General features: G+C 46.6%; 1 protein-coding gene across 4 annotated transcripts in view; it reads left to right on the plus strand.

The window, feature by feature from the left end:
* The window catches only part of LOC309883127 (uncharacterized protein), a 173869-nt gene extending 161620 nt beyond the window's left edge, over window positions 1-12249 (plus strand). For all 4 annotated transcript variants that reach the window (XM_082770926.1, XM_082770927.1, XM_082770924.1 and 1 more), the window contains one exon: window positions 8275-12249. In XM_082770926.1, the coding sequence (XP_082627052.1) occupies window positions 8275-8456 (182 nt within the window). In that variant the 3' untranslated portion in view covers window positions 8457-12249. The remainder of the gene's footprint in view (window positions 1-8274) is intronic.
* The last annotated feature ends 187 nt before the right edge of the window (window positions 12250-12436 follow it).

The following is a 12436-nucleotide window of genomic DNA, read 5'->3' on the forward strand; positions in this document are numbered from 1 at the left end:
ATAAACTGCAGCTCATTTCATGCCCTGTTGTACCACACCTCCCAGAGGTATTACTCTGGAGCCAGCTGCGTGCATTTTAAGGGGAAGCATTTAAAGTACTGCTCGCTGCGGCACACGGGGGTGAGACAGTGAGAGAGCGCCCAAGAGCAGGAGAAGGAACCTTGAAACTTTTTGAACTAATGGAAACTTCATGCAGGTGATTAAGTAAGAGCACAACTCCATGTTTTGAGATTTTCAGTCCCCAAATGAGGGTTGTCTGTGGGGCTCAAGTCAGACCATTTGGATGCAACCACCCCTTAATTCTCATGCCCAAACAGAAATGCGTACACAAGCCTCCTTCCAAATCAATTTAATTATGTGCAAGGTCAGATTTCAGCAATATACTACAATTTGCACTCCTTATTAGATTGGACAAAACATAATAATATTAGGCCAGGTGCCTTAAGACAGCATTAAACCAATTTTCTGCCTTTTTTAAGTCCATTAGATGTAAGGTAAATGGGTAGTGTTGGTTGTGTGCCTTACCGACAGATAGGGAGAGACTGTTCGCTTTTTTTTGTTTTCTTTTTGCATTGATTGTTCAAGATTTTGCCTCTCAGTTACAGCCCTTCAGTGTCTTTCAATGTCAGCGTGGTAACTGGAAATAGAATTCAGTGTGGTGGCTCCTAGAAATAGTAAAATAATAGAGTATTTGATGTGGCTTGATTAAAAACAAAAAAAACAAACCATCAGCACCACCAACAAAACCCCACCCTTTTTAAACCACAGTCGATCGAGTCTGCAATTCTGCAGATAAGGCCGGGTACCACTGAGGACCTTTGCTGCCTGCAGTGGCAAGTTAGACATTAAGATAGCATCAAATTGCACTTCCAAAATTGCATTTGTGATTGACTACAGCAGTGGAAACAAGGCTGAAGTCCCCATGAAAATGGATCACGTGTAGGACTCTGGTCTATTCTTAATACCGACACAGGATTACCCAGGGTACTTTTTTCCATTTCTGCGTATCTGGAAGCAGAAGGCTCCTTCACTGCTTCTGTCCATCAGGGACGCCCCTTCTGGTGGCCACTTTTGATCTTCCCTCCTGTGATGAGCGTTTGCAGCGTTCAGAAACATTCAGTTCCTGGCTTCCCCAGCTTTGTCCACACCTGTCCCCATAGCACACAGGCTGTCTCCTTCCCCCAGGCACAAAGGGGATATGAGCTCACGCTCCTAGAAGCTGTCAGCCAGAGTTGTCAGGGTGATCAGCAGTTCCACTGCCCAGTGAAGAGAGCCCATCTTCAAAGCTGTGTTTCCCATTAATATTCCCATTTTGGAAAATTAAATGTCTGCTCAAATTTAAAGAAGTGGCCTTAGAGCTAGGTGAGAGGGTTTTCTGGCCCCAGGAGAGCTCTGCAGCCCCGTGCTCTGAGCCAGCTCCTTGCCTTTCTCTCTGTCCCATGTATTCACCTCTGCACTGTGCCACAGCTTCACCAGAGCGGGGACCCCCAGCCCGGACAAGTCTTCAGCCTGGTGGCCTGGGACTAGGGGAAGGAGGAAAACATACATCACCCTTTGCCTTCAGCTGAGGATGCTGTCATTAAATCTGCCCGTAAATACCCAGCTATGCAAACCCCAGCAGGGGTTAAATCATCAGCCAGCATGAGCTGCTGTGGCCTGCAGTAAAACTCCCTCTGAGTCACTGAATTTTCCTGCTAACTTCTTCCTTTCTGATCACTTGAGCTCACGGCTAACTAGCTCATAAAACCCTGACCCGAACACCCAACAGCTTTGTTTAACATCTCCAACTTGTACACTTTAAGCTCTCCCCCAGCAAGTCCGCACAGCAAAACAAGGCAACTGCGCATTAGTGTACTTGTGCTGGCTTCATCCACCTGGCAAGGACAGGGCTTACCAGGTAACCGAGTCTGCAGGCACCTCCTGTCGTTTTTCTGAATGTTTGAACCTTGTTTCTTGCATCTTTGTTGCTAACGAGATTGGCCCTGGCTGTTTTCCATCCTCTTCACACCTGGGGAGACGTAGCCTGGGGGGCTGAAAGAGCCTGAGCAACACATAGACCAAGCAGCTAGAAACAAAGAGGGGCATTGGCATTTTCACATATTCAGGGCCATTTCCTTTTTTTCCACAAAGCTTCCCACTGCACAGGTGAAAGAATGGAGCTAATCACGTTCTTGGTGGCATCCCCACAGACTGAGACATCACAGAGCTTACCCCATTGCCCATAACAGAGACCCCTCCCCAGGTCTCCCAAACACTAGCGTTACGTGGTGCCCCCCTGCAGCTTGCCCCAGCCCCCCGGGGTGCTGCGGGCCCACAAGCAGTGCTGTCTGATCACCACCACCGAGACGGTCGGCAATTCCGTCTGAGATCTGGCCCAGCATCGAGCTAAGCAAAATCAAGAATAAACTCTTGGCTGGGAGACCTCTGAGGACGGTGTCGGTGACTCAGCAGTGGGCACACGCTTTGAGCAGATCCTCCAGGGGAGTTGTTGGTGAGATGTGAAACAGCCCGCCCGGGTTTTCCATCAATGCCGAGCCCTCATTTGAAGAGTCAAGGTGTTGACATCAATGTCAGATTGAGATTCCAACTGCAGTGAGGCTGTCAGCCCAGCACTATCGTACTTTCGGCTCAGTGAGGTGTGTCAGGCAAGGGACAGTCTTGCTTGGTTCATTTTGTAACCCCAACAAGGCTGCAGCGCCAGACGAAGTGATCTCTGCCCATCAATGGCACAGACACCGTGCTCATTGCTGTCAGTGTAGAGAATGCTGGAGGAGAGGGAGACTACATAAATACAGTTAGTTTTCACCTGGCTTTGATTGATAAAGCCCTTGTATCATTTATTCTACCTTGCCTCACTTAGCTTTTGCTTATCACATGAGGAATCGTTATCTTAACATCTAGTCTGATGGCAGTAGGTTGTAGTAACAGGCTTGGTAAGTAGATTCAGGAAGGTGAGGTTAGCTCGGTGTTTGCAGACAGTGCACTTGGCTGTGGAATAGCCCGGCCACAAGATCACTGTTTTCCTCTGTTGCACTTTTCAAGGCTGCAGGGTCCCCCCGAGCAGCAGTGAGCCCTTTTCTTCTCCTCCAAACAGAGAAGTTAGGCTTAGAAAGGGGAGCTCGGGCATCTTCTCCTCACAGTTACCATTCCTGGCAGTATATTCCTCTGCCAGACCATTGATAAAAATCCCCTGCTGCGTGAAGAGCCATGGCTAATGCACCACTTAGGTTCCTCTTGAGTGAGCGTGACAAAATTTGAGGTGGAGAGCTGAGCATGGAAGTGAAGACCAGTGAAGTCTGTGGCTGCCAAGTGCTCTTGGTGTAAAAGCTGTCTGCAATCAGCAGATCTAATACCAGGCACAGAGGAGTTTGCTGACTCTGAATATAACAGCAACGGAATGAGCAGTGGTGAAGTGCTTTGAGATCCTCTGTTGAAATGTGCTGAAGAAGGGCAAAGGGCTGTACCCATTCAGCCTTGGCTGTTTCTGGTTTCTTTAAACCAAATTTGTCTCTGCTGCAGCAGTAATTAACCATACATCAATTAGTGTTCTTGAGGTATGTTCCCTGCAACCCATGTTGTGTGGGTTAAAATACCTACAAGGAAACGAAATTTGTAAGATTTTTTGAACATGGCTCCTGAAGCTGCCCTTGAGGACACGGAAGGCCCCTTAGTGCAGCACTGCCTCCTTTCCAGCAGCCTCCCCTCAGCCACCACAGGAGGTGCCGGCGTTTTGTTGTCTCCCACTCAACGAGCGGGAGCAACGAGCAGCACGCTACCTAGATGGATAGGCAGAAGAAAAGCCACTGAAATAGCTCCTGATCAAAATACGAGATAAAATCGTAAAGGGTGCGGACGGAATAAGCATCTTGTAAGGCAAGTTTCCATGGTTATAGAGGCAAATTGGAGTGTTTTCCGTGTCTGCTTTGTATTAACTCTCACGAGGTGCAGTGTTAGCGGAGCCGCCCCGCTGTACGTGGGGCTGTCTGCACGTGTCCGTGTGGATGGCCTGGGAGTTGGCAGTGAGCTCCTGGGTCTGCAGGTGCTACTGGAGTCCCGGTGTGATCCCAAATAGAGGAGGCACTTTGAAAAAAAAGAAGGAAAAAATAAGGAGATTGTGTTATATCTTTTAATTGTTTTCTTCTGAGCTGCGAAAGCCAAAAGCTTCCAAGTGACGTGTCCCAGCACTAAAAAAAGGCACAATTTCAACTGACAGCACAGCATCTCTCTTCACCAGTTTTGTCTAGCCAAATCATAAACCCTGGAGTTTTCTTTTTGCTTATTCCGAACAGATTTCCACGGCCCCCACCCTGCCAAATGATCTTGCTGTGCAGCTGCAGCCTTTATATTCTGCTACTGTGCAGAATTATGCATGAACCAGCAGAAGGAGCTCCAAGTCTGGTCATTGGTGTAGAGCTGTTTTCTTACGCCTCGGGAAGGCAGTGCAGCAGCTGTGGCTGGAAATCATTACTGATCTATCGATTCTTTCCCTTTGCGCTTTGAATTCTGTTCGCCGAGCAGCCCAAAATTGCATTGGAAAAGAGCTTTGCTCATTTCTTTCTGTTGAATTGCAGTGGAGTGATGGCTTTGCATACAAAAAAATCCCCCAAGAGACAATTTTGCACAACAGCCCCGAGTTCTGATGAGAGAACAAACCGCTTCACAGCAGAATAGAAAAATAGCAACCTGTCATACTTTTCCCCAGAATTGCTCCTTCTCGGGTTCTGAAGATGTTCAGATGAGGTGAATTTCCCTCCTCCTGCACATAATTCCTGTGTTGCACCTTGTCAGGAACATCGGCATGTCAAAACCAAAGCCATTCTCGGGGCACCTCCAGCTTTTGCGACATGCCGTATCACAGGTTCACCAGAAAATGTATTCTTAGGGAATAATCAGCCTGCCTTGCCAGAGCACAAATGTTTTTATTTGCATGCCCTCAAACACCCAGTAATTATGCATGCCATGGAGACGCACAGTTGTGATCGGTCAGGCCATGGACGCCATTTGATAAATATGATAAATATGCAAACCTTTGGCTGTTTATTCAAGGAGAACCAACCGGGAGCTTTTGAAGTTCATCCAACTTAGATGCTAATACTAAAACCCTACATCCTCGAGCAGGGTCACACACAAAAAAAATTTTGAAGACTCTGGGTCTGAGCTTCTTTACTGCGGGAAGTGGCAGCGTGTGTGTTTGCATGGGCATGTTCCAGGCGGGGATAGCTGTTTTCCAGGAGTTTGGACCAAAAAGGCTTCCCTTGGGAAAGAACTGACTGGGGTTTGCTAGTGATCTGGCCAGGGGAGTCTGCCTTTTTCTTGTTTGGAGAAGACAGCCTATGGATTACATTCTTTGCAGTGTAACTCCATCAATGTCAGTGGACTTCAGCCAGCCTGTCCTTTTTCTACTTCTCCAGCCTCCCAAGTGCATAACATTTTGCTGATCCAGGAGATTTCACAGCATTTCTGTGTCGTGATTAAAAACCATTAGGTCACCCTCCACAAGTTGGTTTAAAGACAGCAGAGAGCTCAGCACGGCTCAGCACGGCAGGCCAGATGCATCACGAGGCCAGGTGCAATTCTGCAGCCACAGGATGCAAAAGACGTTGGGCCATGTCATTAAAGCAGCGTGGTTTTAAGGTCTTCCAAAGCTAGAAACAACTGCTGGCTGTCCCGTAGCAGCAGCGTTAGATTCACAGCCCTTTTGTGTTGTAGAGCATTAGGTAGTAACCCTGGTGGCACCAGGACTATCTCCCTTTGAAGCAGTCCTTTGGGATCCAACCCGCCTACCAGACAGAAGATGCATTTCCCAGCTCCAGCCATGTAAGGGACCTGCACTAGATCCTAACCTTGACACGGAGCCTAAAATTCCTGGGAGAAGCAGCCAAGGCACTAATGGCTGCAGTTCTCCAGGGGGATGTCTGCACTCTGGCATGGGTTCGGGGCTGGAGTTCGGTCTCCAGCGCAGACCCTGCAGTTGGTTTCACCGCCCACTCATTGAATCGCCCTCCAGCCAGGCAGCGTGGAGCAGGACAGTGGTAGAAGAAGGGATGGAAGTGGTGGGGCAGGGGTGAGCTCAGGCCCATGCTCTGCCCTTACGGGACGTCATTGGCTTAAGTCACAGCGTGGCAAATGCTGAGCCCCGCCAGCTAGGGGTACCCGTGGTGTCTCGGGTCTCCTAGGACTGACCCTGGCCGGGTTTGACCCCAGGACAGCAGGGCTCTGGGCTTGGGCTCCACTCTGCACACTTTCTCTGGGAGAGAGGAGCTTGGGAAAGGTAGAGTAGAAAGCTTGTTGATGAGTACCTATTCCAGCATAGATACAAATGCAGAACATCGCCAGATTGCTCTTTTCAACTGTTTGAAATACTAACTGTGATGAATTGGTTAAAGGCTCGTGAGTAATGAATCATGGAGCAATTTTTGTCCACCATGAGGAACAGCATTGGTTACTCCCTGCAGTGGACAGAAAGCTGCATGACTGGATTGTATTTGCTGTAAAGGAGGAGAAATTGATTAGCCATCATTGAGATACTATCTCCATTTGGTCTGAACCTTCTGATGTCTTTAAGAATCCATGATGGATAAATCCTATAGCAAGAGAAGATGAATTTTCTCACCTAAAAAGGCTTAGCTTTGTATTAAAAAAAAAACAAAACAGAGGTTTGGCACTGTGGCACCATATAGAAATGGTCAGACGAGCTCCGTGAGTGCACTTTGTGAGGCTTTTTCCTTTGTCTGTAAGTACCTGACTGTGTGCAGCCTTCCTGTGCCCGGGCCAGCCGGCGCTGGTCCTGCAAAGCATGTGTTTGTGTGTGGCTAGGAACTGAATGCAGTCACATTTCTTTTACACACCTTGCTGTGGTACCTGGGTGCTAATCACCGTATTTTGCCTTCTCTAGCACCTTCCCATCCGAGGATCTCAAAGTGTTTTACAAACATTAATTAATTTAGCTTCACCACCCTCATATGAGGTAGGTGGGTCATGCCATCCCGCTTTCCAGACGAGGACACTGAGCTACTCGGGTAGAGTCACCTCGCTCCTGCGGTTAAGACCAGGGGAGGCAGCGGCCTCGCGATGGCCCCGTGCGACGCTTGCCACCCGTCTCGCGGCCGGGGCTGCCCTCCCACAGAAGGAAGAGCAGTTCTGCATGCAGCAGAGGGGATCCAGAGCTGGCCAGAGCTTACAGCACCCCACTTCGGAGCCCTGCTCCTTCCCATCCCTTTCGGAAGTTGCGGTTTCCAGCTGGTCGCAGTATCCTGAGGGTTATCCCTCCTCAGTGGCGTGGCGGGGAGGCGATGCAGAAGTAGCTGTGACTTTTCCCTGTAGGCTGCACTACGGTGGCACCACGCCTCCCTCTGTTCCGCCTCCATTCACCCCGCGCTGCGATCTGTGCGTCATCCTTTACGAGTGGCTGTGTAGGTCCCAGCTTGCTGGAGCTCCCCTCTGTCTTGGGAACCCCGTGAGAGCAGTGTCCCCTCACCCCTTCCCCGCACAGGCGTTGTGACACTGAGGTGGGCACCGCACACCCAGCCACCGACAGACCCTGGCGGTGTAGCCTTGCCAGTCCATCCATTGCTGCCCATTTGGATTGAGCAGAAGCAAGCCTTTACTGCATTGCATATAGCCATTTGGGGCTGAAACACGACCAATAAATTTAAAACCCTATGGAAAAGTCTGACCAGCTTTCCAAACCAACAAGTTGCCCTTCATCTAGTGACGCAGGTCCCTGCGGCTGCGCTCCCCCCGAGCCGCCTGCGCTGCTCCCTTCTGGCGCGGGAGCTGGTGCCGAGCGGTCCTTGGGGTGGCGCTGCTCGGGGCTGGTCACTGGGGCACCTTTGCCGGGGCAAAATCCATTGTAAATGTAGCTGGGAGGGTGAAAAACGAGCTCGGAAACATCAAGTGTGAAATGGGAGAGCGGGACCGGCGCTATGGCTGTCTGCTGACGTCTGCCCAGGCTGGCGCCGCCTGCGGCACAGCCATCGCGCTGCGTCGCGCTAGGGCACGCGGGACTTTTCCATCAGGGCAGGCAAAACTCTGCCAATGCAAACGTGATGGCTCGGCTCCAAATCTTCAACGCGCAGTCCAGCGCAGGGAGCCTCTGAGCTGAGTTAGGCAGCGGCTGCGTTTCTCCGTAGACTCGCCGTCTGTAGCATGTCTCCCTTTGTTTGGGACCCTGGTTATAAAGCGATAAGAAGCGAGAGCATGACGAAGAAAGACTATTGACCCGATTGCACTTTGACTGATCTGTTTCTTTTTCCCCCCCAATCATCAATGCAGGTGTGAGCTGCTCCAAGTCGGTTCCTCCAGCCTACCCACCACCCCAGGATCCATTAAATCAGGGACAATACATGGTGACAGATGGCATATCCCAGGCCCAGGTCTTCGAGTTCACCGAACCCAGACGCAGCCAGGCACCATTCTGGCAAAACTTCAGCAGGTTAACACCATTCAAAAAATAATACCTAGAAAGATGGTGAATTTTAACTTAAACCAGTTTAAAATTAAAAATAAAATGAAGTAAAATTATATTTATAGATGGACCTTTTTTCGGAGAAGCACTGTTGCAACTAAATATATACATATATATATATATATACATACATATTTAAAAATAATATATATACATATATGTATATATACAGAAGGACCAAAAACTTTTTTGTTGTTTTTGGGAAGCAATCTGCTACTAGATACTAGGAAGCACCAATGATTTCTAATCATGTGACCTATTTTATTTTATTTTATTCCATTGGTCGGACATTGTGTTTTTTTTTTTTCTTTTCTTCTTCATCCTCATTCAAGTTGTCATTGGCATCCCAGAATGCTTTCCTGCTTGTGTGAATTCGTCATCGAAGTTTCTCATGGACTACATTGGTGTATGTTGTTTGATTTTATTTATGGGGGGTTTGTTTGTTTTTTGGATCGCTGGGAGATCGCTCCCTCCCTCTCCGTCCCTTCCTTGGCTGTCCCCGGAGTCACCATTTCAACGAAGAGCATCGACCCTCCCCGTCCCTGTCCTGCATCCTCTGGTCTGACTCGTGCCTGTCTGGATGTGCTCCTTTGTGCACCATGCTCTGCTGCGCAGTATTTCTCTGGCTTTAACTCTTTTTGTTGTGTGCAGGTGAAAACGAGCAGAAGGGGTAGCAGCTATTTAGGAAGTGAGAGATGGGTTTTCCTCAGTTAATTTCTTGCACTTTTTAAAGCACTGTCTTTTTCTCAATTCAGTGTGATTTGTTCACACTCGGCGTAAGACTGAGAAAAGAATTTTGGGGGCTTTTCTTTCTTTTGCATTTTATTTACTTTTTTTTTTTTTCTGTGGGGCTATCTTTGATTTTGATTTGTTTTCTTTTTAAGCTGAGACACAACTCTCTGAAAAGCCCACTCCTATCTTTGTTTTCCATGCAAAGATAAAAGCTTAAAAACTGACGGCTTCATGCCCTCCATTCCAGCTAGAGGAAAATTGGCTATTAGGCTCCAACAAATGGCCAGTTTTCTTTCTTCAGGAACTAAGGTCCCATCCTGGTGGCCACACTCACGCCTGCACAGTACTGCGTTAACAAACCACTAATTGCTATTTACAGGAGCAATGATCCCAAAAGAGAGGGCCATGCCTGCACTACTCTTGCGTTTAAGAACACCGGCTCCACTTGGGCACTGACCTCCCAGGCAAAACATGAGCTGTGTACATGAGTAGTGACCCGTCAGCAGAAGGATCATTGCCCAAGTAATTGGAAGTATTTACCTGATATTTAATGCATCCAAGCTGCAGAGCAGTTGAGAACTGCCTTTCAGGAAAGATGTGGATGTGACCTGAGAAGTTTAGCCCTGTGATCGTGGGTATGACCTAATCTAAATCCCCGCTCAGTTAAATCTGAACTGCAGCGATGGTCAGCAGGGGTGCATCAGGGTCAGTGGGCTCTGGAGTGATCAGCTGAATTCTCCAGGTCTCTTTCTCTCTCTTTTTCTCACTCTGGAGATTCATAGCTGTACTTTCAAAGACATTTCCTACAATTTCAGCCTTAAGTACATTTGTATGCAAGCGCAAAAACTTATGTTTGAGCTTGTAAAACAAATCATTGTGCACTAGGATGATTTTTTTTTTCCCTATGACAACTGAGATTGTTTAACCAGGTTCAGAAGATGAACTTCAAAAACTTTGCAGAGCTATTCTGCAAGCTCCTTCGAAAACGGGGGATGAAATAATAGATCATGGTATTTATCATTTTCTTTTGAATTTGGTACACCATATAAACACCTCAGGCCAGTAGTGTGGATAAACATTTTTTTTTTTCTTCACACAAGAACTACAAGAAAATGGCAAAAGCAGAGAGTGCGATTTCAGTATTTCTGTGGAGCCTGTTTTCTTTCAGGGCATGTTACAAGGCAGCGAATGTATTTTTTATTTAACTACAAAAATAATCTCAGCACCTTTTAGTAACCTAGAAACTCTCACTGAACAACACCAGATTAGCATTTTGGAGCAGAAGAGTGGCCCCTCTGTGACAGGCAACAGCGAAACATTGGGAACCCCAAAATAGGAGGCAGTGCGATTTTCTATCAGAAGTAATTCCTATGCTCTTTTGTACCTTTGCATTTTTATGCTCAGATTTTCATACTGAAAATGTAGCAACTATTATTTTGTTTGTTTAACGGAATGGGTATTTAGAGAAGTGAATGAGATTGATTTGCAGAAGTTAACTGAAATGTTTTACTGTTTCTGAATGGCTGGAGAGAGATGCAGAGAGAGAGAGAAAGAGAGAGATTATAATCTGTTGTCAACATGATGGAAATTTCACTTATTCCTTTGCCTTTTAATTGCTTAGGGAAAAAAAGTAACAAGCACATTAGTTAAGCCTGTTCATTTACTGTTTTGTGCCTCAGAGAGTGAGAATGAGACATCCATAATTTTTATGAGAAGATGCTTCCTAAATATTCAGCACTAGGAAAAAAGAAACACCACCGCCACACCATTATTTGCATCATAAATCAAGACTCGCTTGATCTGACAAGGCCACTTGTTGGACTCACAGCTTCTTTCTTAAGTGGAAAGCCAAACCAAGCTAGCGCTGCTAGCGCTTGCCGAAGCCAGGTGGCAGGCAAAGCAGATGCAGGCGTTGTTCCAGAGGGAAGAGGGGCTTGGCTCTCAGGCATGGCACTCAAGAAAGCTCTTCCCCTCCATAAATTGCCAAGGTGCTGCAAGAGATGGAGCATTATCACAAAGAAGAACCAGCACTGGGTCCCACTTTTACTACCTACTGTGGCTTTCCCACTAGGGAGCAGGGTTGGGCTGCCTCGTGTGTCTGAAAGTGCTGGAAGCAGCGTAGACGCTGTCAGATTGGGGTGATTTTGACTGAGCATCTGATACAGACTTTCATTTCAATGCCAGACAGGAGGAACCCACTTTCCATTCCATATGCAGAAACAAGAGAGTTGTAACAAACTTACATGTTTACGGTATTTCTCTGGCTGAAACTATATATATATATATAAAATAAAAATACCCTCTTCCCTAGGTAAATGACATGCATTACCCCTTGACCTAGACACTAGAACAGAGGATCTAAATTCAAGACTTTCGCCTCCCCACCCTCTCCAAAAAGATCAAACAAGAATCAACCTAGGTGCATCTAACAGTTGTAAATAGAAAATAATACATAGAGAAATATATTTGAAATTTGTTTCAGTTTCTGGATGGTCACCGGCCGTCCATTGCAATGTTATTGATAGTACACTGTGGTGCTTTGGGTTTCTGGTTTTGTTCTCTTTATGCTCTGTCATCTTTTCATTGCAGCTACATTTCAGGGAACATGTATATTTAGTAGCTATTGTAAGTTCTGCATGGCATCACCAAGCTTATTTTTCCTTGAGAAGAAAAGAAGAGTCTGTAGGAGTTTAAAGGCACTATGATGACAGGGACTTGTAGCAGAGAATTAAAAAAAAAAAAAAAAAAAAAAAAAGGGTTTTAAAATTCTAGTTTGAAGCCAAATACTGATATTTTAGTGCTTTTGGGGTTTTAACAGTAAGAGAAAAAAAAAGAAAAAAAAAAGAAAAAAAAAAAGGATTTTGGTAACCCAGCTGATCCGCACTTGCCAGTTTTATTATTTTGTTTATATTGGACTGTTTGACCCTGTCAAACAAGTGTCAAAGTTGTGTGTATAAAACAAACAAAAAAAAGTGTTTAAAAAAGTGTTGTAAAGACACTGAGCCTTATGAAAATATTTATGGAATTAAATAAAAAGAAGTGAAAAGGCATCTGAAGGCATTTTAAATCATTTTCCTCAGAGCGGTCTCACTCTTCTCCCAAAGGCTGAGCACGAATTGCTTGGGGGGGCTCCAGCTTGTCAGCAAAGCAGACACCAAGACGATCACACCTAACCAAAAATAGGCTTGTTCTGGAAATACCCCCCCCTTCCCCTCGCTTTGTGTCCTCCTCTGAACA

The sequence above is a fragment of the Aythya marila genome (assembly GCF_965140915.1).
Source record: "Aythya marila genome assembly, chromosome: 13".
Lineage (NCBI taxonomy): Eukaryota > Metazoa > Chordata > Aves > Anseriformes > Anatidae > Aythya > Aythya marila.